Here is a 26,342-nt window from a genome sequence, read left to right as displayed (position 1 = left end):
AGAAGCAGGTTGAGAATATCGGGGGCGTATTCGCAAACTGGAATGAAGTTGAATTCTTTAACCACTGAAATTTATGAGGCATTTTTTTATTATGAAAATATAAAATAATAAAATAAATACGACCTTAATTTATAATCCTTATCATTTTGAAAACATGAAAACAACTTCATGCGTCAAAAGCCCTCGTATTTAGCATTACAGAAGTGAACAGGTTGGGTTCTACCAAAGGCGATCCCTTTGGGAACAGTTATGAAGATGACAGTCTTACATGCGGGGTCCCACCATTATCTCAAAGCCATCTAACCAACTATATAATTCCCTCATTCCGTTCCTATAACCATGACCACCCCCACCATCAATTAATGTTGCTCTCTGTCAACTATGTTGTCTCAGACATGGAACTGGTTGGCCATAGTGTGTGCCATTTTTGTGCTCACATACCCCATGGCGGAGTCTTACCCACGAGAGGATGAGATCCAAAGCTTGCCTGGCCAGCCACCCGTAACGTTTCAGCAATTTGCTGGCTACATAACCATCGATGATAGAAAACAGAGATCCATGTTTTATTACTTTGTTGAAGCAGAAACAAACCCTACTTCCAAGCCTCTCGTTCTCTGGCTCAATGGAGGTTGCCTTCCCTTCCCGCTTCAGAATTCTGGATAATCTCGAACAACACTTATTTTTCTGAGAAACTAATATAATTTGTTTCATTTCGTTTTCAGGTCCGGGCTGCTCTTCTCTCATCGGAGCCTTCTTTGAACACGGGCCATTTACAGTTAGTGCAAAGGGTATCGTGAAGAATAAATATAGTTGGAACAAAGGTACGTCTCTCTGGAGCTAAAGTAAGAATAATGAGTGCAAAATAAGTGGCATCCTTAAACAACAATAATTAATACACGATCCAAATCCAAGATTTCACATTGTGTTTACTGCAGTGGCGAACATGTTATACTTGGAATCACCGGCAGGTGTTGGATTCTCTTATTCTGTCAACAAGTCCATCTATGCTTCCTACAACGATGAGATCATAGGTTTATTTTCTGGCCATATCAAGTTTTAAAAGCATCTCTCGCAGAATGATATCATTCATCCTTCTGACTAATCATTTGCATGAAACAATAACTAACATACTCGTATCCATTTTTTCTTTTGTTAGCGCGAGACAACTTGGCATTCCTGCAGTGTTGGTTTGCGAAGTTCCCAAAATACAAGAACAGATACTTGTTCATAACGGGCGAGAGTTACGGAGGTATGTCTATGGAAACGTGGAATCATTCACACATACGTATAGCCTACTATAAATTATAGCCTCTAGAACACTAAAATTTTCTTTGGACCTCAATCTCATAGTGCTGAGTTTGTGTCATTGTCAGGGCACTATGTGCCACAGCTTGCACAGCTTATTATTCAAACCAAGGCCATCCCCAACCTCAAGGGTATAGCGGTGAGAAGCATTACAACAAGTTGACTTTGTTTTTTATTTTCGCGTATGAAAACGGGCGATCATTACATATTTGTTAATACCCATTTTTGTCCCCCAATTTTTTGTCGGGTTGCAGATAGGGAATCCCTTGCTAGAATTTGAGAATGACCTTGATTCGAGGGTTGATTACTATTGGTCCCATGGGTTAATATCGGATTCCACTTACAACGCTATGAACAAAGTATGTAACGGTTCTGAGTTCGCAAAACAATTGATCAAGGGTAAGATGTCTGACACTTGCAAGAAACTCCATGGCATTGTACAAGCCGAGTTCGTGGTTTCAGTAAACCAAGATAACATTCTGGGCCAAACCTGTGATTCCTTAAATTTAACCACGGCAGCCATCCTCGCTCGCCCACCAACCTCAATAATGTCTCAACTTTTGCAGCCATATACAAACAATCGCCAGGTGAAGTCATCAGTCAACATCCGAATGACATAAATATGGGGGTACCTAAGCGTATTGAAAAGCGATCAATTCGATGTCTTTTTTGTAGGGAGATGGTGGCGTTTGCGGACTGACGCTAGTATCCAACTATTTAAATAGGAAGGATGTACAGACGGCTTTGCATGCGCAGATTGTCGAAGCAAACACATGGATTATTGTAACATGTAAATTGCCGATCATTACTTGAAAATAACAATTGTTATTATTTGTGCATAAATGAGATGACATTATGTTCCGCAGATTCATCAATATAAGATATTCATTCGCAAGCAAGGAAATCCCGACCATTAAGGTGGTAGGCTGGCTCGTGAAGTCGGGCATAAGGGTCGTGGTTTACAGGTACTAATTAGATCTAGCAGGGTGCATATATGAATATCAACATAATAATGAATTAGAATGGCATGTGATGTGACAGTGGAGACCAGGATGCAAACCTTCCATTCATAGGAACTCGACGTTTGGTGAGGAAATTAGCTGAAGAATTGAAACTCAAAGTGACAGTGGACTACACACCCTGGTTTGTGGATGGAAACCTACAGGTGGGCTAAATTTAAATTTTGTTTCTCTTGTAAGATTAATTGAAGTCACCACCTTGACGATGTTTATGTTGACCTGTGAAACGGATTGTAGGTTGGAGGGTGGACAGAAGAGTATGGGAAATGGTTATCTTATGTAGTGATAATGGGGGCTTCCCATGAAGCCCCGGCCACTCAACCAAAGAGGACATTTATGCTGTTTGATGCCTTCCTTCAAGGAAAACTACTTCCTATCCCCCAACAATGATGTGCTCTGCTGATATGGGAGCACAGTTTATTTACATAGTATTCCACGTATCAATGATCAATCAAATAAAAGCAATAGTTCCTATCACTTCTTAAATAATTTTTTTCAATGGATATCTACCAATTTTAGCGTTTAAGTGCCTGTAAAATATTTTTAGGCATAAACACCTGGCTGGTTTTTGTACACTCAAAATATAAACTAATAATCATGCTTGCGCACGGATCCTAAAGGAAACCCAATGCATAGGCAAAACGGAAAAACGAATGTTAAAGCTCATTTAGGGCAGAGATGACGCTTGTGCGGGCAGGGAGGATGATGGCTGAGTTGGAGAAGCCTTGTCTCTTCTCAGTTCCCTGACGACAGCAGCAAGTGCCTCCGGATTGACACCCAGGTCACACAGAGCAATTAAAACAGAAAGAGTGTGACGGTCCAGGCCCGTGTCAAGAATGTTTGACATATGGAATGCCAGGTCTAACGATTCCCGAGCAGTTCTTGCTTCTTCTGGGTCCATACTTCTAACCTAGCATTTTTCATTTGGGCACAATCAAATTATTCACCAATTTCATATAATTAAGATTTATAAATCTACAGCTTGGATTTTCTTACTCCTGAAGAGGCCTCTAATCAGATTGATGAATTGTAAACAGAAATCTGCTATTCTCATAAGCATATTCATACGCTGATCTTGTTGGCAAAGAAACCCAGAAAGTTTTTTTTTGGGGGGGGGGGTAGGAAGAAAGAAAGAAATGAGAAAATACAAATTTCAGATGCAGTAGTTTAGATGAAAGGCGAGAAATGATAAGCAAGAACCCAGATCATCTCTAAAACGGTCGTGCCAGATCCCTAAATAAAGGTTGGTGAGGAGTGAATATAGATATAGCGAAGAAGAAAGATGTGGGGATAACATACCAGTAATGTGTGGATCTGGCGTGGGTATGAAAAGGAATGCCCGGCCAAACACCGGCCTGAGAAGGAAAACAGCCAAGGACGATGATATTGGCGAGCGGAATATTTATAAACTTGGTTGAGGGAGGAGGCTTAAAAAGCTAGAGCAGAACAGATCGCATCAGGCACTGATGTCGCCGACTGATAGTGTTTAGGAAAGGAGTAGAAGATGGACCGTGGGAAGTGGGAATCTGGTGGATGAATTACGAAGATGTTTGAATGACTAGAGACAAAATGTATGAATCGGATAAGTTGAACGAGCCAGAAGGAAATGGAGGAACCGAGTAAGCCCAATCAGTTTTGAGTTTTAACGGATGTTGGTTGGCCCATTCCAAACGGAGCTTCATGTATGTGCTGACTGCTGAGTGGAGTATCAATAATTCAATATTCTGTACCAAAAAAAAAAATCAATATTCAATAAGTACGCAAAACAATTAATTAATGAAAAAATCTCAAAAAAAATAACTGTTAAATTTTAAAATTTTAAATCAGGAATTAATATAAAAATATGTTGTTACTTTCTACAATAAGTACGCAAAACAATTAATTAATGAAAAAATCTAAAAAAAAATAACTATTAAATTTTAAAATTTTAAATCAGGAATTAATATAAAAATATGTTGTTACTTTCTTTTTAAGTATAGTTATTTTCCTTAGGAGTGTAGTAATTAATACTGATTTAGAATTTTAAAAGTCAACGGTCATTTTTTTTTTGGAATTTTTTCTTGATTAATAGTAACTTTTAAAAGAAATTAAACCTCAAAAACTTTCCTTATATGCCTATTGAGCGTTAACATTGCTCTAGTAAGTTAAAAAAAAAAAAAGACATTGATCTGTGAAGATTGAATAGATGCGGTGGGTACGCTTAATGTTTTGACTTGGGGTTCAGATAATTGCTTCAAGTTAAATTTAATTTGTGAACATGGTATTACATTTACTTGGTTTTGTTTGCATTGAATATTTTAACATGGAAGGTTAAATTATATTGGTGATTCAACAATTATAATCGATTCAACTGCAGTTGGAATAGTTAACTGTGCATGAACCAACCCAATTTTTAATACCTTACAATATTTTCTGAAATTTCAACCTATCCCATATAAGTATACCTTGATATTAAAGATCGCATTGAAATAGTAATATACTACCTCCGAAATCGTGTGAAATCGCAGTACACAGAATGTAATAAATGTATAGTAATGACTGATGAGCGAAGTACATGATATTTGATATAAATGTATATATAATTAAATATCTCTCCGATTTCTTGCAACAAGGACAGAGCATAAATGCATTCTGTTTTAAACCATACAGTTCTTTGCAAAGAAATTATAAAGTGAAACCAGCAATTTCTCACTAATTAATTTTTCCTAGTACGAGGCTAGGCGTTGAGTAAGTGGGCTGGCTTTCAGTCCCCCCAAAAAACAAAGTGGGTTAGTTTGGTATAAGGTATAAATGCATTCTGTTTTAGATCACATAGAGGCTGCAAATGAAATTGTAAAGTGGCCGGTCCGCCCTGATTACATAGCGAATGAGTCAATTTTTTATGTTAATTCACATCGACTTATTTTCTGTTTCATTTTCTCAACATTGAAGCATTCTTATATATTCGATCGCAACATCGAAGTTTCATCTTAATATATATACTTCGCAAATCTCTATCATGCCAATTTAAGAGGTGCAAATTGCAAAAATCACACCTCATAATTTGATCACGCTTTGAATATCAGCACACACGGGCATTTCCAGGTGCATAGATTTTAATATGAGATTGTATTTGACCTGCTCAACGGTATCAATATAATATAATTCATAAAAATTTGATCCTTTCCAAAGAAACATTTTACACGAAAACATTATGAAAATCAAGCTTGTCTTTTATCTGATTATTATCTGATGTTTCCCAAATTCAACAAGTTAAACTTCCATTTATTGTTTTTTGATTAAACTCCAGCGAGTGCCGCGTACGAGGTCAGGCGGGGTGCAATTATTGGTTGGTTGAATACAAATATGGTACAGGGCTGCAGGCAGGAAAATCGTTCCAAAACAGCATAAGCAACAATGTCAGCTCCAGACAATCAATCAGCAGAAATCACTCTTGCTGTGAATCAGAATGGAAATCCTGCGTCACCCTCCGACGAGGCAGCCACCGATGATGCGGTCGCCGCTCACCAGCAGGGCCGAACGAAACAAATGGAAACATATTTCAGATACGATAAAGAGAGAGATAAACCCAGCAATGTTCGGACTGCCCTGCTCATTGTGGCGGTTCTAATGGCGACGACCACCTATCTGCCGGGGCTGAGTCCTCCCGGCGGTGTATGGCAGGACAACAATCTGAATGTGAATCCCAGACCGCGTGCTGGGGTTTCAATCATGGGTACCAAAAGTTATTCTGCTTTTGCATGGTTCATGTTTTGGAACGCAGGGGGCTTTTATTCCTCCATGCACATGATCTTATTCCTCACCGCCAGCTTCCCTCTTCGGTTGGAGCTGACCTTCGCTGCCTCCGGAATGCTTTGCACGTACAGTTTATCCGTGTTTGCCGTTGCACCCAACAAATCTCTGCGCTATGCTTTTACTGCCCTCTGCTTTGCTCTTCCCATCTCTCTAGCTTGCATCACGTTTTTGAGAGGCTCAAAGTTTGCTCGCAAAATCAGAAAGACTGTGGATAGGTTTCGCACTACCCCGCAACTACCCCTGTAATTTATATGTATGAGTGTCCACATCGAGTAATTTATTTTCCGGATCATGCCCTCATGCTTTGCAAAACCCCTTTTCTTTTCCCTATTTATCTTTTTCCTCTCTTCTTATTTTACTTCTTTCACCCCATTAACATTCGCATTTTGTGCATTTTGATGTCCAGGGTATCCGTGGAGCGACCAGCATGCAGTGTGTGTCTTCTTTTGGATCTGCTAATATGGGATATTTGGATTATTTGGATCTTATCTGCAATAATGCCATCGCCCTCCCTTTTCTTTTGGTTTTTGCATCGTGAAAGTGGAGACAGTAATATTCAGATAATTGGGACGGTGAATGATCATGTTTTTTTTTTTTTTGGTGGGGACCTGCAATATGGCTGTCCACATCTTCCGAAAATGGCGCAAATTAAGAGAGTGCCCCAAAAACTCATAATCAGAATCTGACGTTGCCGTGACGTAGTCAATGGTTCTGGTTTTATTGGACACAAATATCTTACGGAGTATATCGCGAGCTGGAATTCTCACTCAACGGCTAATTAAGGCGAAACATGCACCAGATTTTAAAATCTATTCAGTGAAGATGGATGAGTGTGATTTGAAAGACACAGGGAGGTATTTGAACACGTAAAACCTGAGAGAGCTCCTTTGTGCTGTTTCAGACATTTCTTGGCGTCAGCCAAACCACTCTCCCCAGTGTAATCAAGCCCGTTAATTATTCTGTTCATTTATTCTGATTATAATACTGCGCCACCATCGTCCCATGAGCCTTCACATAGACTTCCTCCATGGACCTTTAATTTGGTCCCCGCGCTGCCACGACAAAAATCAATTTATACAATCTGGCACTTTTCTTCGCCTCTCACAATCTCCGCCTCTCTGGCCTCTGATTTGATTAACAGGGAATGATCGAGCCCAATTTGAATGGGTTGGCCCTGAAGGTATTTGGGCTCGGCCTATTTGAAGCAACAGCCTAATGTTCTTCTTTTAAGTGGGCCTAGTCATCGCAGTATTTGTTATACAATAATTTCGGCGCAGAGCCTCTCCATTTAGGCACCCTCTCCATTTCCCTCCACTAACCCAAAACTACGTCGTTCCCCATCTCCCCACAAATCAGCTTCTTGTAATTCTCCTACACGTAGTCCAGCGATGCTGTTTTGGAATGCCCTGATGTTAAATAAATGATAAAAACAACTCAAAAAAAAAAAAAAAAAGAATCATAGATCTCTTTCAGTCTTTCTTCACACATAACGCAGTCTTTATATAGCCTTCGATGATTGCCTCTTTTTTGTTAAGAATACTCAATTTGTAGTATGATATTGTATAAATAAATAACTCACAAGGCTTGTTATAATTGCTGTAGTGGCGCTGTTCTCTCTATTCCTCCATTGCTGTTTCTCAGTTGGTATAAGTGAACGAAGACGAGAAGAGATCTGTGATTTTTTCCCTTGTTTGAGTGAGTGTTCCTTTTTTCCTTTTTTTTAAGATCAGGGCACTGCAAAACGATGTCGCCGGACCAAGTGGAGGGGAATACAAGAAGTTGATTGGGTGGAGAGGTGGGAAATGACATAGTTTTGCGTTAGTGGAGGGAAATGGAGAGAATTGCGTTAGTGGAGGTAAATGGAGAGAATGCCTAGGCGGAGAGGTTCCGCGCTGTAATAATTTTAAGTTGATCCAAGTTCGATGCGTGACTGTTGCATCAGTGTTGCGTCCATCTCAATGGTTGTAGCGATGTACACTATCTATTTTGGGGAAAAAGGAAACAGGTTGTTGCGATGTAAACAGTAAACAGATGTTTAATCAGCATCGCTATGAAATTATTATGTCTCCATTTATTCATTTACAGGATGGTGCCTCGAAGTTGGCCCCTCATCTTTCCTTCATGTGTCCTCTCAAACTTTCTATTTCCTACTTTCTTTATTCAGTTCTTCTTTTAAATTCTTAATTAATCATTTTTTAATAATTTTACCTAATTTTTAATCAGGTATTTATAGTTTTTTATAAAAATAAAAACTGGAAAGAATTTTCATGAATAATCTGATAATTTTTTTTAAAAAAAAATTTATGCACATAAAGAACCACACTAAACAATGAGTGAGTAGGATCGGAGCGACCATGGCTAATAATATGGCGGTGGTCGAGCTCTTGGTTAATCTTCGACATTCTCACGCCGCTCTCAAATCTCAATTATAGGCATGAAGGAAATACCTATATAGTTGAGAAAATTATATTTGGAAGAATTTTTTCTCTCTCTTTGTTTTATAGAAAAGAGCCGGATTATATTCTTTTTGAGGAGATTATATTCGCTTGCTGCGTCATCATGCTATTTGGCACAGATAAACATGGCTTCGTCTTTTTTGAAAACATGAAAACAACTTCATGCTTCAAAAGCCCTCGTATTGGGCATTACAGAAGTGAACAGGTTGGGTTCTACCGCAGGTGATCCCTTTGGGAACAGTTATGAAGATGATAGTCTTACATGCGGGGTCCCACCATTATCTCAAGGCCATCTAACCTGCTATATAATTTCCTCATTCCGTTCCCATAACCATGACCACCCCCACCATCAATTATTATTGCTCTCCGTTAACTATGTTGTCTCAGCCATGGAACTGGTTGGCCATAGTGTGTGCCATTTTCGTGTTCACATGTCCCATGGCGGAGTCTTACCCGCGAGACGATAAGATTCAAAGCTTGCCTGGCCAGCCACCCGTAACGTTTCAGCAATTTGCTGGCTACATAACCATCGATGACAGGAAACAGAGATCCATGTTTTATTACTTTGTTGAAGCAGAAACAAAACCTACTTCCAAGCCTCTCGTTCTTTGGCTCAATGGAGGTTGCCTTCCCTTCCCGCTTCAGACTTCTCGATAATCTCAAACAACACTTATTTTTCTGAGAAATTAATATAATTTGTTTCATTTCACTTTCAGGTCCGGGCTGTTCTTCCCTCATCGGAGCCTTCCTTGAACACGGGCCATTTGTAGTCAGTGCAAAGGGTATCGTGAAGAATAAATATAGTTGGAGCAGAGGTATGATTCTCTGGAGCTAAAATAAGAATAATAAGTGCAACATAAGTAGCATCTTTAAAGAACAATAATTTGTTTATTGCATCGTTAATACACAATCCAAATCCAAGAGTTCACATTGTGTTTACTGCAGTGGCGAACATGTTATACTTGGAATCACCGGCAGGTGTTGGATTCTCTTATTCCGTCAATGCGTCCATCTATGCTTCCTACAACGACGAGATCATAGGTTTATTTTCTCGCCATATCAAGTTTTAAAGGCATCTCCTACAGAACGATATCAATCATCCTTCTGACTAATCATTTGCGTGAAAGAGGAACTGACTCTGACGTACTCTTTTGATTTTTTTCTTTGTTAGCGCGAGACAATTTGGCATTTCTGCAGCGTTGGTTTGCCAAGTTTCCAGAATACAAGAACAGAGAATTGTTCATAACAGGCGAGAGTTACGGAGGTATGCCTATGGAACACGTGGAATCATTCACATATACATATAGCCTACTATAAATTACGGCCTCTAGGACACTAAAATTTTCTTGGACCTCAATCTCATAGCACCGGGTTTGTGTCACTGTCAGGGCACTACGTGCCACACGTTGCACAGCTTATTATTCAAACCAAGGCCATCCCCAACCTCAAGGGTATAGCGGTAAGAAGCATTACAACAAGTTGACTTTGTTTTTGTTTTTCGTGTATGAAAACAGGCAATCATGACATATTTAGTCAATACGTTCCTCCCCCAAATTTTTGTCGCATTGCAGATAGGGAATCCCTTGCTAGAGTTTGAGAATGACTTCGATTCGAAGGTTGATTACTATTGGTCCCATGGGTTAATATCAGATTCAACTTGCAACGCTATGAATAGAGTGTGTAAGGGTTCTGAGTATGTAAGACAATTGATACAGGGTAAGATCTCTGACACTTGCAAGAAACTCTATGGTAGTGTGGAAACTGCGTTTGCTCATTCGGTAGACCAAAATAATATTCTGGGCCAAACTTGCAAACCTTTAAATTTATCCACGGCAGCCATCCTCGCTCACCCACCAACCCCAATAATGTCTCAGCTTTTGCCGCCATATACAAACAATCGCCAGGTGTGAAGTCATCAGTCAACATTCGAATGACATAGATATACGGGTGCCTGAGTGTATTGAAAAGTGATCAATTCGATGTCTTTTTTGCAGGGAGATGATGGTGTTTGCAAACTCGGACTAACGCTCTTATCTAACTATTTAAATATGAAGGATGTACAGACGGCTTTGCATGCGCAGCTTGTTGGAGCAAACAGATGGGCCTATTGTAATAAGTAAATTGCCGATCACTACTTGAACAAAACAATTGATACTTTTATATATTCTTTGTGCATAAATTAGATGGCATTATGTTCCGTAGACCCATCAATACAAATTATTCAGTTGCAAGCTGGGAAATCCCGACGATTAAGGTAGTAGGCTGGCTCGTGAAGTTGGGCATAAGGGTGGTGGTTTACAGGTACTAATTAGATTTGGCAGGTTGCATATATGAATATCAACATAATAATGAATTAGAATGGCATGTGACGTGACAGTGGAGACCAGGATGCAAAAATTCCATTCATAGGAACTCGACGTTTGGTGAGGAAATTAGCTGAAGAATTGAAACTCAAAGTAACAACGGAGTACACACCCTGGTTTGTGGGTGAAAAGCTGCAGGTGAGCTAATTTAAATTTTATTTCTCTTGTAAGTTTTAAAAGCAATTAAAACCAACACCTTGACAATGGTGATGTGTGAAACAAATTGCAGGTTGGAGGGTGGATAGAAGAGTATGGGAAATGGTTAAGTTATGCAGTGATAAGGGGGGCTTCCCATGTAGCCCCGGCCACTCAACCAAAGAGGGCATTTATGCTGTTTGATGCCTTCCTTCAAGGAAAACTACTTCCTATCCCCCAACACTGATGTGCTCTGTTGATAAGGGAGCACGGTTTATTTACATAGTATTTCACGTGTCAATCATCAATAAAAAAACAACAATAGTTCCTGTCACTTCTTAAATACTTTTTTTAATGGATATCTCCCAATTTTAGCATTTAAGTGCTTGTAAAACATTTTTGTCCATAAACACTTGGTTGGTTTTTGTACACTCAAAAGATAAACTAATAATCATGCTTGCGCATGGATCCTAAAACAGAGGAAACCCAATGCATAGGCAAAATGGAAAAGCGAATGTTAAGCCTCTTTTAGGTCAGAGATGACGGTTATGCGGGCAGGGAGGATGATGGCTGAGTTAGAGAAGCCTTGTCTCTTCTCAGTTCCCTCACGACAGCAGCAAGTACCTCCGGATTGACACCCAGGTCACACAGAGCAATTAAAACAGAAAGAGTGTGACGGTCCAGGCCGGTTCAAGCATGTTTGACATATGGAATCCCGAGCAGTTCTTTCTTCTACTGGGCCCATACTTCTAACCTAGCATTTTTTATTTGAGCACAATCAAATTATTCACCAATTTCATAAAATTAAGATCTATAAATCTACAGCCTGTTTTCTTACTCCTGAAAAGTCCTCTAATAAGATTGATAAGTTGTAAACAGAAGTAATAATCAAAGAGACCCGAATTTTGAGTAGTTGGTTTGTTAGTCTCATGAGCATGTTGAAACGCAAATTTTGCTGTCAAAGAAACCCAACAAGAAATATTTTTTTAGGGAGGAAAAACAAGAAAGAAATAAATGAGAAAAGACAAAATTCAGACACAGTAGTCCACATGAAAGGTGATAAATGATAGGCCAAACCCTAGATCATCTATAAAACGGTCGTGCCAAATACCAAAATGAATGTTGGTGAGGAGTGAGTACAGAAATAGCGAAAAACAAAAATGTGGAGATAGCATACCAGTATTGTGTGGATATCTGGTCCTACCAACTACCGGCGTGAGAAGGAGAACAGTCAAGATGATGATAATGATAAGCCGAATATTTATAAATTCAGTTGAGGGAGAATGTTTAAATGGCCAGAATAGATTGTAGCAGGGCCCTGTTGTTGCCGACTAATAGTGTTTCAGAGATGAATTTGGGCGAGGGTTGAGGAGGAACCATGGGAAGTGGGAATCTGATGGATGAATCACAAAAGATGTTTCAGTGACCATAGACCAAGAGATAAAAGGGGTGTTTGGGTAACCCGAATCACTTTTCAAAAGCATTTTTATGTAAATCGAGACAAACTCCTCAATATATTTACTTCATATATCATAAAAGCATTTTTAAAATCATGATTTTGTTTTTATCCAAACACCCTCAAAATCAGAAATGTTGAAGTAGCGGGCAGGATATGGAGCTGCCGAGTGGGAACGGGCCAATTAGTGCGAGCTCAGCCCATTCAAGCCTGTCCAAAACAGTTGAAAAAAAGTGGCCATGAGAGAGTGGATGTAAAATATAGTGCGCATTTGGAACGCCACTGTCACCTAAGAAATGACCATCAGAATCTGATGTTGCAGAAACAAAGTCATTTGCAATCGGCCGGGGGGGGGAACAAAGTCATTGGTGCTGGTTTTCTCGGGGAGGCGTGTGTTGTAGATGATTACAACAGAAACGAATAAAATTATTTCAGATGATGTGCGAAGTTCGAATAGATGTGCTGAGTCCAATAATCATTTATATAAGCCCCATTCATTTAAAGCCCTTTGTTAAGTACTGAAGTTAAATTTAACCTGCGAGTATGGCATTAGATTTTTTCATTTGTATTAAATATTTAACATGTAAAATTAAAATATAATAATCATTCATCTATAATCTATTCGACCTGTACCTAAACCAACCCAATTTTTAAAGCCTTATTATTTTCTGAAATTTCAACATATCCCATATGAATATAAGTATTACGATATTCAAAATCTCATTGAAATAATAATATAAAATTTAGCTCCTCCCCTCTCCTTCAACTCGAGCTTCCCATACTTAGGACTTAGGAGGGGAGGAAAAGGGATCCCTCCGTTTGTATTTTCTTAAAAGATTTTTGCCTTCCATTGTATTGCCAAAAAAAAAAAAAGGATCCCTTCCATTTTCCTAAGGGGAATAAAATATTAAAATCCCGCTCGCTCATGCTTTGAATCTCATAGTCTGATTGAATTCCCGATTAAAAATACTTATAAACACATTTTATATAAGACGAGATAAAAGTTTTTTAATATATTTATTTTGTATTCTATAAATCATAATTAAAATGTTATTTATCCACTTTTTCAAATGGGCCATCAATCTCATGAACCAAATGTGCAAACACTGGGCCATGGTCAACTTGAAAATGTAGATGCGAAATTCTTATCAAGCCATTTTTTGAAAACAGAATTAACATGATAAATAGTTTGATTATAAGGTTTCGTATGAAATCATGACACGTTGAATGGAATAGCAATGATTAATGAGTATATAAAAAATACAAATATCGATCCGATTTCTTGCAATAAGGATAAGGCATATATGCATTCTGTTTTAAACCATAGAGGTTGCAAAGGAAACTGTGAAAAGTACAAGGAAAATGGAGGGGAGGGGAGAAAATTTTTTAATAAGCTTGTTTTAAAAAATCGAAGTGGGGTTATAAAAATTTGATAAAAAGAAAATGTAAGATAAAAGAGTAAAAAAAAAAGTAATTAGAAAATTTTAACCCTACCTTTTCAATTTTTTAAAAATAAGTTTATTAAAATTTTTCCCCCCTCAGTTTTTCTCGTACTAACCCTAAAATGATTGATCTGTGGTAATTTGAAAACGAATGAGTCAGTCTTTTACGTTAAGTATTGATTTATTTTTCGTTTTATATTTTGGGGTCAACATCAAAGTATTCTTATATGCTGGTATTTGCAACATTGAAGTTTCGTCTTAATAGACTTGCAAAATTCTCTATCACGCCAACTTAAGAACTGCAAAAATCACACCGCATAGGTTGATCATGCTCTGAATATCAGCACACATGGGCACTTCGAGATGCATAGATTTTAATCTGACATCGTATTTGACATGCTCATCATCGGAATCAATTCATAAAAATTTGATTTCCGTTTCAAAGAAACATTTTACATAAAAATATGATGAAAACCGCGAGCGTGTCTTTTATCTAATTATCTAATTGTTTCCCAAAGTCAACAAGTTAAACCTCCATTTATTGGTTTGATTAAACCCTAGCTAGTACCGCGCTGGAGGTCAGGCGTTGGATAATTGGCCGGTTAAATATAAGTGGGTGAGGCAGAAAGCTGGCTGCAGAAACATTGATCAGCAACAGCATGAGCAGTCAATAATGTCTACTTCAGATCAAAACCAATCCTCAGAAATCGCTCTTACTCTGAATCAGAATGGAAATCTTTCATCACCCTCCCACGACGCAGCCACTGGACAGCCAGATGGTGAAGCGGATCACGTCGCAGCTCAACCCCGCCAGGAGGGCCGAACGAAACAAATGGAAAGATATTTCACATACGATAATGAGAGAGATAAACCCAGCGATGTCCGGACTGCCCTGCTCACTTTGGCGGTTCTAATGGCGACGGCCACCTATCAGGCGGGGTTGAGTCCTCCCGGTGGTGTTTGGCAGGACAACAATCTGAGTGTGAATCCCAAACAGCGTGCTGGGGTTTCAATCATGGGAACCAATAGTTATTTTGCTTTTGCATGGTTCATGTTTTGGAACTCGCTGGGCTTTTATTCCTCCCTCTACATGATTGGATTCCTCACCCGCGGCTTCCCCCTTCAGTTGGAGCTGACCTTCGCCGCCGTCGGAATGATTTTCACTTACTGTTCATCCATGCTTGCCGTTGCACCCTACATGATGATAGGAACGACCGAGTAAATTGACAACTACTGAGTTATAAACTTGTCATGGTTGTATATGAGTCAGATGTGCAGAATATTTGTGACCACTTTTAATAAAATTCCACAACACTCTTGTTTTTCTGTTTCAGTGGATTTCTTGCACTTGCTAACTGTGGCTCGCTTTGCTCTCTCCCTCCTTTATGTCTGTCGATTTCCGTTTTATTGTCTCTCCTGCGATTTTGAATTGTTTCTGTCAGACCATTAGAAAAACAGAAAGAGCACGTACACAAAGCCTTGTGTAGCTAATTGATAATGCCGTGGTCCATTAGCATAAAAACTTTCAGCTGAAAGCCCACGGGGTCAATCCATTTGTAATTAATCTCATTTGTACTTACCCTTCTAAATCAAAAAATAACAATTGTTCACCTGATCTTATTGTTTTTTTTTTTTTGCCAGACAGCTGTTCTTTGATTTGTGATTGCTTTTACTAACATATATTATTTTGAAAATTAAGTAGCCCCCAATCCCCGGCATTTTGCTTTAGTTTGACTGTATAATTTCCAACTGCTGCATGTTGTACTGTTTTCAAATGTCTTGTTTTTCAGTTTCCGCAATGCACAATGTTGATCTCTTACGTTTCAATGACTCTTTCATCAGATTTCATCACGTGCCAACAAAACTTGCATTCATTTTGCATAAATCTGGTATGTGTTAAAAAGTGAGGCTTAGACTTTTGTCAAGCTGTTATTAATCACCACTCGATCTAATCCTGATTGTAAGACACTTATGGGGAGTAATTTTGATCCTAAATATAAGTTATTTATAATTTATTTAATATTTATTTTTAATTTAATTTATTTAATTTTCATTGGAAAAAAAAAGAAGAAGAGATGATAATGATTTGTGAATATAAAAAAAAAAACTTAATAAGGATAAATTTTGAAAACTTTTATCAATTTCACACATTTCTCAATATAAAAGAATTTGTTACCAATTACAGGTGACTTCAGGGCAGTATAATTTAAAATCGCGCATGGCTCTAGCACTTTGATTCGGCCCGCGTACTCTGACTAATTACATGGGCTTCGGGGTCAGTTTGAAAATGCCACTTATTAAAATTCGCTGTTTTGGAAAATAAAAAAGTTGTCATAGCGGGCAAAAATATTAATATGTATGTGAAAACATAGTTATAATTAATAATAATAATCTGTTTAATTATAAATTTATAATTTATTATGAGCTGCCGTAAAATATAATGTTCTAACACTAGCCTTCAGCTCACAATGAGTATATGCCTAGTGATGAGATCCAGGCCTCCATATTTTTATACATTTCACTACGAAGTCGATGCAACCAAGTGACATTGACCAAAGAAGAGATAGTTAACCTTCAGAGGAACTTTCCTCATAAAATGGACGAGTCAATCTTCTATGCTAAACATCGTTTTATTTTTGGGGTATACTTGCAAAGTTGAAGCCTCATATGAAAGGAGTGTTTGGAAAACACAAAAAATATTTTTATACAAGTAAAAAAAAAAACCTTTTTCACATATTTATTTTAAATACTGTAAAATTATTTTTAAAATTATAATTTGATTTTTTTCCAATCATTTTCTTTTTATACTTGCAAAACTCGGCAACCGTACCGTGCCAATTTAAGAAGTACAAAAATGACGCCGCATAGTTTGATCATGCTTCCAGTTCCAAACGCAAATATTTTAATCTGACAACGTATTTGACGTATTCAGCGGATTCATTTCATAATGTATACTGGTCCGCCTTTTTAGGGGATTCTTTTTTGTTTGACTATTGAATAAAATAGCCTTTTTCTTAAAAAAAAAATCATAAACAATTGATCTGTTTCAAATGCACATTCAAATTTAAAAAAAAAAACGCGGCGAATAATTAAGCTTATCTTGCATATCTAACTGTTTCCCAGAGTCAAAGGACTTCCGTTTATTGATTTCATTCTATGAAAAAAAATTAAGATACAAGCGCCTATAATTTTACTTCATTTATAATTAGGTTTTTTTTCAGTTTTTTTTCCCTTTTGATTGAATTTTTATGGTTTCTCCGATTATAGGTGTGTATTACTTATAATTTGTTAATTTATAAGACAAAACAAGTTAGCAGATGATGCATGTGTAGCTCTTATTGAGCATGCAAATAGATTATTTTTGTCAGATAAATCTAAATAAAATTAAAATCAACCATATTTCAAATTATATATAGATGTTTGCAACAGTTATATACAAGTATAATAAGTTTTTATTTTTATGTTGATGATAAATAAACTTATTCCATCGTTTTATTTTTTTAAAAAATATTTTCTTATCTTGTATTTTATTTTTATGACGATTTATGGATTGTCCAGTCATTATTCAGATTATCATATTATGAACATACAGCCTATCACTATTGACTGAAAAGGGGGGGGGGAAATACAATAATCTATTTAATTAAAAATAAAGTCAAACTAGTGTATCAAAAAACAAAAAATAAAGTCAAACTAATAAAGTCTGACCAACTAATTTTTCCCGGTGCAAGGTTAGCCGGTGAATATGTGGTTGGTCTGGTATATGGTAGTAGGAGCTGAGGCAGGGACGTTGTTGGACAACAGCATAAGCGATAATGTCTAGTCCACACAACAATTCCTCAGAGATCGCTCTTACCCTGAATCAGAATGGAGATCCTTCGCCACCCTTTGACGACGCAGCCACTGATGAAGCGGTCACGGCTCAACCCCACCAGGCCAGCAGGGCCGAACGAAGCAAATGGAAAAATATTTCAGATACGATGAAGGGAGAGATAAACCTGGCCATGTCCGGACTGCACTACTCACTGTGGCGGTTCTCATGGCGACGGCCACTTATCAGGCGGGGCTGAGTCCTCCCGGCGGTGTGTGGCAGGACACCAACCTGAATGTGAATCCGAAACAGCGTGCTGGGGTTTCAATTATGGGCACCTATAGTTATGTTACTTTTGTATGCTTCATGTTTGGGAACACACTGGGCTTTTATTTCTCTCTTTACATCATCGACTTCCTCACCCGTGGCTTTCCTCTCCGATTGGAGCTCACCTTGGCCACCTTCGGAATGATACTCACTTACTGCACGTCCATGGCCGCCGTCGCACCCAGCAGATCTCTGAGCTATGCTTTTAATGCCTTCTCCTTTGTTCTTCCCATCTCCCGACCTTTCATAGTTCCATTTTTGAGAGACTCAAAGTTTGCTCGCAAAATTACAAACACCATGAAAGGCTTATGCGCCACACGTCAACCGTCCATGTAATATATGATCATCCACATCCAGTACAATACGTGCAACCAATTTAGGCCGTGATTCATCAGTGTTTCGTGAAGGTGATGCCTGAGGCTGCCTCCTGGTCTCAGAGTACAAAAAGAATATAGAGCTCAAGCGACAGGCCCAGATGATGTTAGGGACGCCTCAGTTACAACTGAGCTAACATAGGTTTGAGTTAAACTTAGTTGTATATGGTTCTTGCTTCTCTCTCTCTCTCTCTCTCTCGTATGTGCTTATGCCCTGTCCATTATTTCTGTTTTAATAGATTGTGTCTCTCCTGTGATTTTGAATTGTTTCTGTCAAAAAGAAAGAAAGAAAGAAGAGTACAGAGCCTTGTATAACTAACTAACAATTGTTAATCTGTTCTTTTGGGATTATTAACATATAATTTCGATTTTTTTTTAAAATATATTTTGCTTTAATTTGACTAATTGCCATGCACTGTTTTCAATTTGTCATCACTCATCAATGACTATCTAGTGAGGAGGAATACAATGGCTTCTAATTAAAACAATTGTAGAATCTGCATTATCATAGGCATTTTTGGCTAAAAGATCTGCAAATTTCAATGCCTCTGTATGATTACATGTGCTAGGAGTTCCACTTCTGAGAGACGTAATAACGGCGATCACATGTCGCACACCATCTCTGTTTATGGGATTCATTGCTTCAAAGGAAATCAGGATATATGCTGAATTTTCTTAAATGACAAGCATTCTGCAGAATTTTTAAGAACCGGGTAAATGACTAAGAGCTCAACTTCGGTGCGTGCACGAAGTAAAGGCAAGGCTTTTGCTTAAAACCCAGGACCTAGCTACCATTTGAGTCCCTTTATAAAATGTCACCATACCATTTTTGAAACAAAAGTTCAACAAAATCACACCGCATTGTAGTTTGGTCTTGCAGCCCTATCCAATTTTTTGACAAAAATTTGGTCCTTTAATTTCAAAGAAATATTTATATAATCAAAATATGACGGACAGTTAAGCTTATTTTTCATCTAATGGTTTCCTAAAGTCAAAAGGACTTGCACTTTATTAGTTTTATTTAAACTCGGTGATGAATAATGGGGGAAGGCAGGAGCTATCCCCAACAAACAGCATCCGCCCGTATCGGGCAAATTAATGTCTGTTTCAGAAAACCAATCCTCAGAGATGGCTCATACTCTAAATCAGAATCCACATTCTCACGCAGCAACTGGACAGCCAGATGGTGAAGCGCATCGTTGCAGAGCCACCCCAGAAGTGCCGAATGAAACAAATGGAAGATTATTTCAGATACTAGAAAGAGCAATGTACGGACTGCTCTTGCTTCTCGTTTGTTGTTTTCATGATAGGATCTCTGGGAGACTAAAAGTAAGTTTGCTCGACCGCAAAAATCACAAAGACTGTGAAAGGGTTGTGATGTGGTACTGTAACCGTAATATATGATCATCCTTATGTAGCAGACTAGCACTACGTCCAACAACAGAATGTGAAACCGACAAACTGTCCCAAACACATTACATATTTTGTGATTCATCAGGTTTCACTCTTCAATTTCTTAATGCATCTCTCTAATTGCTTTTCCAGTTTTTGTTCCCTTCTGGTTAAGATCGCGCCTTGCTTCATGCCCTCATGCTTTGCAAAACCCTTTTCTTTTCGCTATATATCTTTTTTCCTCTCTTCTTATTTTACTTCTTTCACCCCATTAATATTCGCATTTTGCGCATTTTGATGTACAAGGTATCCGTGGACCGACCATCATGCAGTGTGTGTTTTTTTTGGATCTGCTAATATGGGATATTTGGATTATTTGGATCTTATCTGCAATAATGCCATCGCCCTCCCTCTTCTTTTGGTTTATGCATCGTGAAAGTGGAGACAGTAATAGTCAGATAATTGGGACGGTGAATGATCATGTTTTTTTTTTTTTTGGGTGGGGACCTGCAATATGGCTGTCCACATCTTTCAAAAATGGCGCAAATTTAGAGAGTGCCCCAAAAACTCATAATCAGAATCTGACGTTGCCGTGACGTAGTCAATGGTTCTGGTTTTATTGGACACAAATATCTTACGGAGTATATCGCGAGCTGGAATTCTCACTCAACGGCTAATTAAGGCGAAACATGCACCAGATTTTAAAATCTATTCAGTGAAGATGGATGAGTGTGATTTGAAAGACACAGGGAGGTATTTGAACACGTAAAACCTGAGAGAGCTCCTTTGTGCTGTTTCAGACATTTCTTGGCGTCAGCCAAACCACTCTCCCCAGTGTAATCAAGCCCGTTAATTATTCTGTTCATTTATTCTGATTATAATACTGCACCGCCATCGTCCCAATGAATTATCAATTATTTTAAAGGGTCCACACTTGTGGCTTCACCGGCTTGGCAAGGTCCCATGAGCCTTCACATAGACTTCCTCCATGGACCTTTAATTTGGTCCCTGCGCTGCCATGACAAAAATCAATTTATACAATCTGCACTCTTCTTGGCTCATTAACCTTACAATCTCCGCCTCTCTGGCCTCTAATTTGTCTTTACATTCGCCGTCCTTTTCTTGTCGCCCGTGACACTCGCCTCAAATGCACTTGCTGCGTAATCTCCACAATTTAATTATTATGTGATTTTTTATTATTCATTCTTGCATTTGACGATCACTTTCCCATTAAAATGACGATGCGAACAAACTTCACAACTTAGAGCATGTTTGATTGCAATTAGAAACTGCAAAAGTACCTTGGAATCTGTGAAACTGAGGTTGCAAACCGAGTTAAACAAAAGTTGTTGTTTGGCTGGGCTAACTTTTCCAACCAACTTCTGGCTTTCAACCTCAGTTGGATTCAATGGAGAAAAATATGACTTTTCAAATCGCAGTTTCAAACGGTAATTATTAAAAATGAGCATCCCAGGTTTACCCTCACATTTTTCCCTCTGCCTCATTTCCTTCGTTAGCATAATGAGCTTTTATTTAGACCAAATGAATTTTAATTTGTATTCATATTTTTCCATTATGTATATTTAATTAATTATCTACAATGTGTTTTTAAATTTTCCTTTATAACAAATATTTTTATTTTATAATTTCACAAACAAACTATTTATATTTTATCATAATAATTTTACGTATTTTTTAAACTATTATCACATTAAAAACATAAAATTTCAAACATTACTATTCAATAAAGTCCATACCTTTTTTATTCATTTTACAACTAAACTAACTTTTCTATTAATCATCCAAACAACTTTTAATTTTTTTCAACTGATTTTTTAAAAACACCTATCCAAACATACCCTAACTGACTTTTACTCTAGTTTCAGTTATAAAATCAGTTGAGTTAGAAGTCAGTTTTGCCCAACATCAATCCAAACATATTAATGTTAGGTAGTTGACATGTGTTGATCGCACTATCTATCTGACGATATCTTTCAAAAGGAGATCCCTCCTTCTTGCATAGTAGAAAACACGTTCCATTTCTTAATTTTTGTTTTTTCCCCATATAATTTAATCTGCAATTATCATTGAACCCAAACAAGACCCGCATCCCAATACCTGTCTCTCTCTCTCACTCTTTTTTTTTCCCCCCCGCAGAAGTTTCTTGGAAAATGAATGAAAATTAGATTTAATGGAACTTACACGATAGCTACCGCATCCCAATCCAAATTTGAAAGTATATAAAAGGGCCAACTTGTATGCATAATGCTTGCGTCTATTCTCAGGGCATATGATTGCTATTGTGGTGTGAATTGGATTCTCTCCACTATCCTTTCCATCCTCTTTCCCTCCACTACCTTCTTTTTCTCTTCACAACCATTAGATCAAAACTCTAATGGTTCAGATTTAATATTTTATAACATTTTATAAAAATAAATATTATGATAAAAATAGATAAATAAATTTAAACTGTTAAAATCTAATTTGAACAGTTCATAACTACAGACTGTTATTATAGAGCAATTTTTTTTAATACAATTGTAAACTGTTCAAACCAGATTTTAACAGTTTAAATTTTTTTTAATAATATTATTTTTATAAGATGTTAAATCTGGACCATTAAAATTTTGATCCAATAGTTGTGAAGAGAAAAGAAGGGTAGTGGAGGGGAAGAGGATGGGAAGGTAGTAGAGAGAATCCAAGTCCATTGTGGTGTAATCAGTGCGCAAACCCACTCCTAAGTAAATCAAAAGCAAGCATCAATTCAATTGCGAAAATAAAGAACTCTGAATCTCCCAAGCAAACCCTAAAAGGGTCAGACAAAAAGAAGGGGAAAATATTGATGAAATAGTTTTCTCAAACTACCCGAAGAAATGGACAAAATAACGATAACGCAAGAAGATAAGTCAATCGCGCGTCCCTCTTGGAAAACATATTCTCCTCGGCGTTAATTTAAATGTTCCAAATTCAAACACATCTTACAGGAACAGTTACCTTCCTTCTCTTAGCTTTATCTCCGTCACCCATTAATACAGAAACAGAGAAGGCCAAAATCAATGTTGCGTCCAAGTTTTGCGTTAATGGAGGGAAATGGAGAGAATGCCTAAGCGGAGAGGTTCCGCGCCGTAATAATTTTAAGTTGATCCAAGTTCGATGCGTGACTGTTGCATCAGTATTGCGTCCATCTCAATGGTTGTAGCGATGTACACTATCTATTTTGGGGAAAAAGAAAAAAGGTTGTTGCGATGTAAACAGTAAACGGATGTTTAATCAGCATCGCTATGAAATTATTATGTCTCCATTTATTCATTTACAGGATGGTGCCTCGAAGTTGGCCCCACATCTTTCCTTCATGTATCCTCTCAAACTTTCTATTTCCTACTTTCTTTATTCAGTTCTTCTTTTAAATTCTTAATTAATCATTTTTTAATAATTTCACCTAATTCTTAATCACGTATTTATAGTTTTTGATTTAAAAAAAACTGGAAAGAATTTTCATGAATAATCTGATAATTTTTTTTAAAAATTTTTTTATGCATATAAAGAACCACACTAAACAATGAGTGAGTAGGATCGGGGCGACCATGGCTAATAATATGGCGGTGGCCGAGCTCTTGGTTAATCTTCGACAGTCTCACGCCGCTCTCAAATATCAATTATAGGCATGAAGGAAATACCTATAGTTGAGAAAATTATATTTGGAAGAATTTTTTTTTCTTTGTTTTATAGAAAAGAGCTAGATTATATTCTTTTTGAGGAGATTATATTCGCTTGCTGCGTCATCATGCTATTTGGCACAGATAAACATGGCTTCGTCTTTTTTGAAAACATGAAAACAACTTCATGCTTCAAAAGCCCTCGTATTGGGCATTACAGAAGTGAACAGGTTGGGTTCTACCACAGGCGATCCCTTTGGGAACAGTTATGAAGATGATAGTCTTACATGCGGGGTCCCACCATTATCTCAAAGCCATCTAACCTGCTATATAATTTCCTCATTCCGTTTCCATAACCATGACCACCCCCACCATCAATTATTATTGCTCTCCGTCAACTATGTTGCCTCAGCCATGGAACTGGTTGGCCATAGTGTGTGCCATGTTTGTGTTCACATGCCCCATGGCGGAGTCTTATCCACGAGAGGATAAGATCCAAAGCTTGCCTGGCCAGCCACCCGTAACGTTTCAGCAATTTGCTGGCTACATAACCATCGATGACAGGAAACAGAGATCCATGTTTTATTACTTTGTTGAAGCAGAAACAAACCCTGCTTCCAAGCCTCTCGTTCTCTGGCTCAATGGAGGTTGCCTTCCCTTCCTGCTTCAGACTTCTGGATAATCTCGAGCAACACTTATTTTTCTAAGAAAATAATATAATTTGTTTCTTTTCACTTTTAGGTCCAGGCTGTTCTTCTCTCATCGGATCCTTCCTTGAACACGGGCCATTTGTAGTCAGTGCAAAGGGTATCGTGAAGAATAAATATAGTTGGAGCAAAGGTATGATTCTCTAGAGCTAAAATAAGAATAATAAGTGCAACATAAGTAGCATCTTTAAAGAACAATAATTTGTTTATTGCATCGTTAACACACAATCCAAATCCAAGAGTTCACATTGTGTTTACTGCAGTGGCGAACATGTTATACTTGGAATCACCGGCAGGTGTTGGATTCTCTTATTCCGTCAACACGTCCATCTATGCTTCCTACAACGATGAGATCATAGGTTTATTTTCTCGCCATATCAAGTTTTAAAGGCATCTCCTATAGAACGATATCAATCATCCTTCTGACTAATCATTTGCGTGAAAGAGGAACTGACTCTAACTTACTCTTTTGATTGTTTTCCTTGTTAGCACGAGACAACTTGGCATTTCTGCAGCGTTGGTTTGCCGAGTTTCCAGAATACAAGAACAGAGAATTGTTCATAACAGGCGAGAGTTATGGAGGTATGCCTATGGAACACGTGGAATCATTCACATATACATATAGCCTACTATAAATTATGGCCTCTAGGACACTTAAATTTTCTTGGACCTCAATCTCATAGTGTCGGGTTTGTGCCACTGTCAGGGCACTACGTGCCACAGGTTGCACAGCTTATTAGTCAAACCAAGGTCATCCCCAACCTCAAGGGTATAGCGGTGAGAAGCATTACGACAAGTTGACTTTGTTTTTGTTTTTCGTGTATGAAAACGGGCGATCAAGACATATTTAGTCAATAGCCCCCCTAAAATTTTTGTCGGATTGCAGATAGGAAATCCCTTGCTAGAGTTTGAGAATGACTTCGATTCGAAGGTTGATTACTATTGGTCCCATGGGTTAATATCGGATTTGACTTACAACGTTATCAACAGAGCATGTAAGGGTTCTGAGTATGTAAGACAAATGATCCAGGGTAAGATCTCTGACACTTGCAAGAAACTCTATGGCATTGTGGAAACTGCGTTTGCTCATTCAGTAGACCCAGATAATATTCTGGGCCAAACATGCGAATCTTTAAATTTATCCACGACAGCTATCCTCGCTCACCCACCAACCCCGATAATGTCTCAGCTTTTGCCGCCATATACAAACAATCGCCAGGTGTGAAGTCATCAGTCAACATCCGAATGACATAAATATATGGGTGCTTGAGTGTATTGAAAAGCAATCAATTCAATGTCTTTTTTGTAGGGAGATGATGGCGTCTGTGAACTCAAACTGACGTTCTTATCCAACTATTTAAATAGGAAGGACGTACAGATGGCTTTGCATGCGCAGCTTGTTGGAGCAAACAGATGGGCCTATTGTAACAAGTAAATTGCCGATCACTACTTGAACGTAACAATTGATACTTTTATATATTCTTTGTGCATAAATTAGATGGCATTATGTTCTGTAGACCCATCTATACAAATTATTCAGTTGCAAGCTGGGAAATCTCGACGATTAAGGTAGTAGGCTGGCTCGTGAAGTCAGGCATAAGGGTGGTGGTTTACAGGTACTAATTAGATCTCGCAAGTTGCACATATGAATATCAACATAATAATGAATTAGAATGGCATGTGACGTGATAGTGGAGACCAGGATACAAAAATTCCATTCATAGGAACTCGACGTTTGGTGAGGGAATTAGCTAAAGAATTGAAACTCAAAGTAACGACAGAGTACACACCCTGGTTTGTGGGTGAAAAGCTGCAGGTGAGCTAATTTAAATTTTGTTTCTCTTGTAAGTTTTAAAAGCAATTGAAGCCAACACCTTGACAATGCTGACGTGTGAAACAAATTGCAGGTTGGAGGGTGGACAGAAGAGTATGGGAAATGGTTAAGTTATGCATTGATAAGGGGGGCTTCCCATGTAGCCCCGGCCACTCAACCAAAGAGGGCATTTATGCTGTTTGATGCCTTCCTTCAAGGAAAACTACTTCCTATCCCCCAACACTGATGTGCTCTGCTGATATGGAAGCACAGCTTATTTACGTAGTATTC

General features: G+C 38.0%; 6 protein-coding genes across 6 annotated transcripts; 4 read left to right on the top strand and 2 right to left on the bottom strand.

Annotated features, from left to right (window-relative positions):
* Positions 1 to 369: 369 nt before the first annotated feature.
* Positions 370 to 26,298, top strand: LOC114724507 (serine carboxypeptidase-like 45). The gene is made up of 10 exons (XM_028910858.1): positions 370 to 628; positions 723 to 821; positions 936 to 1,031; positions 1,157 to 1,249; positions 1,374 to 1,444; positions 10,147 to 10,479; positions 25,548 to 25,669; positions 25,756 to 25,854; positions 25,931 to 26,054; positions 26,146 to 26,298. The coding sequence occupies exons 1-10, from the start codon at positions 382 to 384 to the stop codon at positions 26,296 to 26,298; spliced, it is 1,437 nt and encodes a 478-aa protein (XP_028766691.1). The 5' UTR covers positions 370 to 381.
* Positions 1,989 to 11,494, top strand: LOC114724597 (serine carboxypeptidase-like 46). The gene is made up of 5 exons (XM_028910970.1): positions 1,989 to 2,041; positions 10,608 to 10,691; positions 10,778 to 10,876; positions 10,953 to 11,076; positions 11,168 to 11,494. Exons 2-5 carry the CDS (start codon positions 10,624 to 10,626, stop codon positions 11,318 to 11,320), a joined length of 444 nt encoding a protein of 147 aa, XP_028766803.1. The 5' UTR covers positions 1,989 to 2,041; positions 10,608 to 10,623; the 3' UTR covers positions 11,321 to 11,494.
* LOC114724598 (serine carboxypeptidase-like 46) lies at positions 2,008 to 2,827 on the top strand. Its single transcript, XM_028910971.1, has 4 exons — positions 2,008 to 2,095; positions 2,172 to 2,270; positions 2,347 to 2,470; positions 2,562 to 2,827. Exons 1-4 carry the CDS (start codon positions 2,079 to 2,081, stop codon positions 2,712 to 2,714), a joined length of 393 nt encoding a protein of 130 aa, XP_028766804.1. The 5' UTR covers positions 2,008 to 2,078; the 3' UTR covers positions 2,715 to 2,827.
* Positions 2,865 to 3,230, bottom strand: LOC114724600 (mitotic-spindle organizing protein 1B). Its single transcript, XM_028910972.1, has one exon. The coding sequence runs from the start codon at positions 3,223 to 3,225 to the stop codon at positions 2,992 to 2,994; it is 234 nt and encodes a 77-aa protein (XP_028766805.1). The 5' UTR covers positions 3,226 to 3,230; the 3' UTR covers positions 2,865 to 2,991.
* On the bottom strand, positions 11,620 to 11,780 carry LOC114724559 (mitotic-spindle organizing protein 1A-like). The gene is given in 2 exon segments (XM_028910922.1): positions 11,620 to 11,765; positions 11,768 to 11,780. Coding segments are annotated over 2 exon segments (159 nt in total).
* On the top strand, positions 23,932 to 25,576 carry LOC114724596 (serine carboxypeptidase-like 45). Its single transcript, XM_028910969.1, has 6 exons — positions 23,932 to 24,178; positions 24,273 to 24,371; positions 24,502 to 24,597; positions 24,728 to 24,820; positions 24,945 to 25,015; positions 25,125 to 25,576. The coding sequence occupies exons 1-6, from the start codon at positions 23,932 to 23,934 to the stop codon at positions 25,461 to 25,463; spliced, it is 945 nt and encodes a 314-aa protein (XP_028766802.1). The 3' UTR covers positions 25,464 to 25,576.
* Positions 26,299 to 26,342: the final 44 nt, after the last annotated feature.

Source organism: Neltuma alba, unplaced genomic scaffold, assembly GCF_004799145.2.
Source record: "Neltuma alba isolate B1F8T4 unplaced genomic scaffold, ASM479914v2 tig00012192_pilon, whole genome shotgun sequence".
Taxonomy (NCBI): Eukaryota; Viridiplantae; Streptophyta; class Magnoliopsida; order Fabales; family Fabaceae; genus Neltuma; species Neltuma alba.
This window is presented reverse-complemented; position numbering and strand designations above follow the sequence as displayed.

Coding starts and splice junctions, on each gene's coding strand:
- LOC114724507 (XM_028910858.1), top strand. CDS start 382: ATGTTGTCTCAGACATGGAACTGGTTGGCCATAGTGTGTGCCATTTTT. Junction 25,855..25,930: donor ATAAGGGTGGTGGTTTACAG/GTACTAATTAGA, acceptor GTGACGTGATAG/TGGAGACCAGGATACAAAAA. Junction 26,055..26,145: donor TTGTGGGTGAAAAGCTGCAG/GTGAGCTAATTT, acceptor AACAAATTGCAG/GTTGGAGGGTGGACAGAAGA.
- LOC114724598 (XM_028910971.1), top strand. Junction 2,271..2,346: donor ATAAGGGTCGTGGTTTACAG/GTACTAATTAGA, acceptor GTGATGTGACAG/TGGAGACCAGGATGCAAACC. Junction 2,471..2,561: donor TTGTGGATGGAAACCTACAG/GTGGGCTAAATT, acceptor AACGGATTGTAG/GTTGGAGGGTGGACAGAAGA.
- LOC114724600 (XM_028910972.1), bottom strand. CDS start 3,225: ATGGACCCAGAAGAAGCAAGAACTGCTCGGGAATCGTTAGACCTGGCA.
- LOC114724597 (XM_028910970.1), top strand. CDS start 10,624: ATGAAGGATGTACAGACGGCTTTGCATGCGCAGCTTGTTGGAGCAAAC. Junction 10,692..10,777: donor AGATGGGCCTATTGTAATAA/GTAAATTGCCGA, acceptor TATGTTCCGTAG/ACCCATCAATACAAATTATT. Junction 11,077..11,167: donor TTGTGGGTGAAAAGCTGCAG/GTGAGCTAATTT, acceptor AACAAATTGCAG/GTTGGAGGGTGGATAGAAGA.
- LOC114724596 (XM_028910969.1), top strand. CDS start 23,932: ATGTTGCCTCAGCCATGGAACTGGTTGGCCATAGTGTGTGCCATGTTT. Junction 24,372..24,501: donor TAAATATAGTTGGAGCAAAG/GTATGATTCTCT, acceptor TGTTTACTGCAG/TGGCGAACATGTTATACTTG. Junction 25,016..25,124: donor CCAACCTCAAGGGTATAGCG/GTGAGAAGCATT, acceptor GTCGGATTGCAG/ATAGGAAATCCCTTGCTAGA.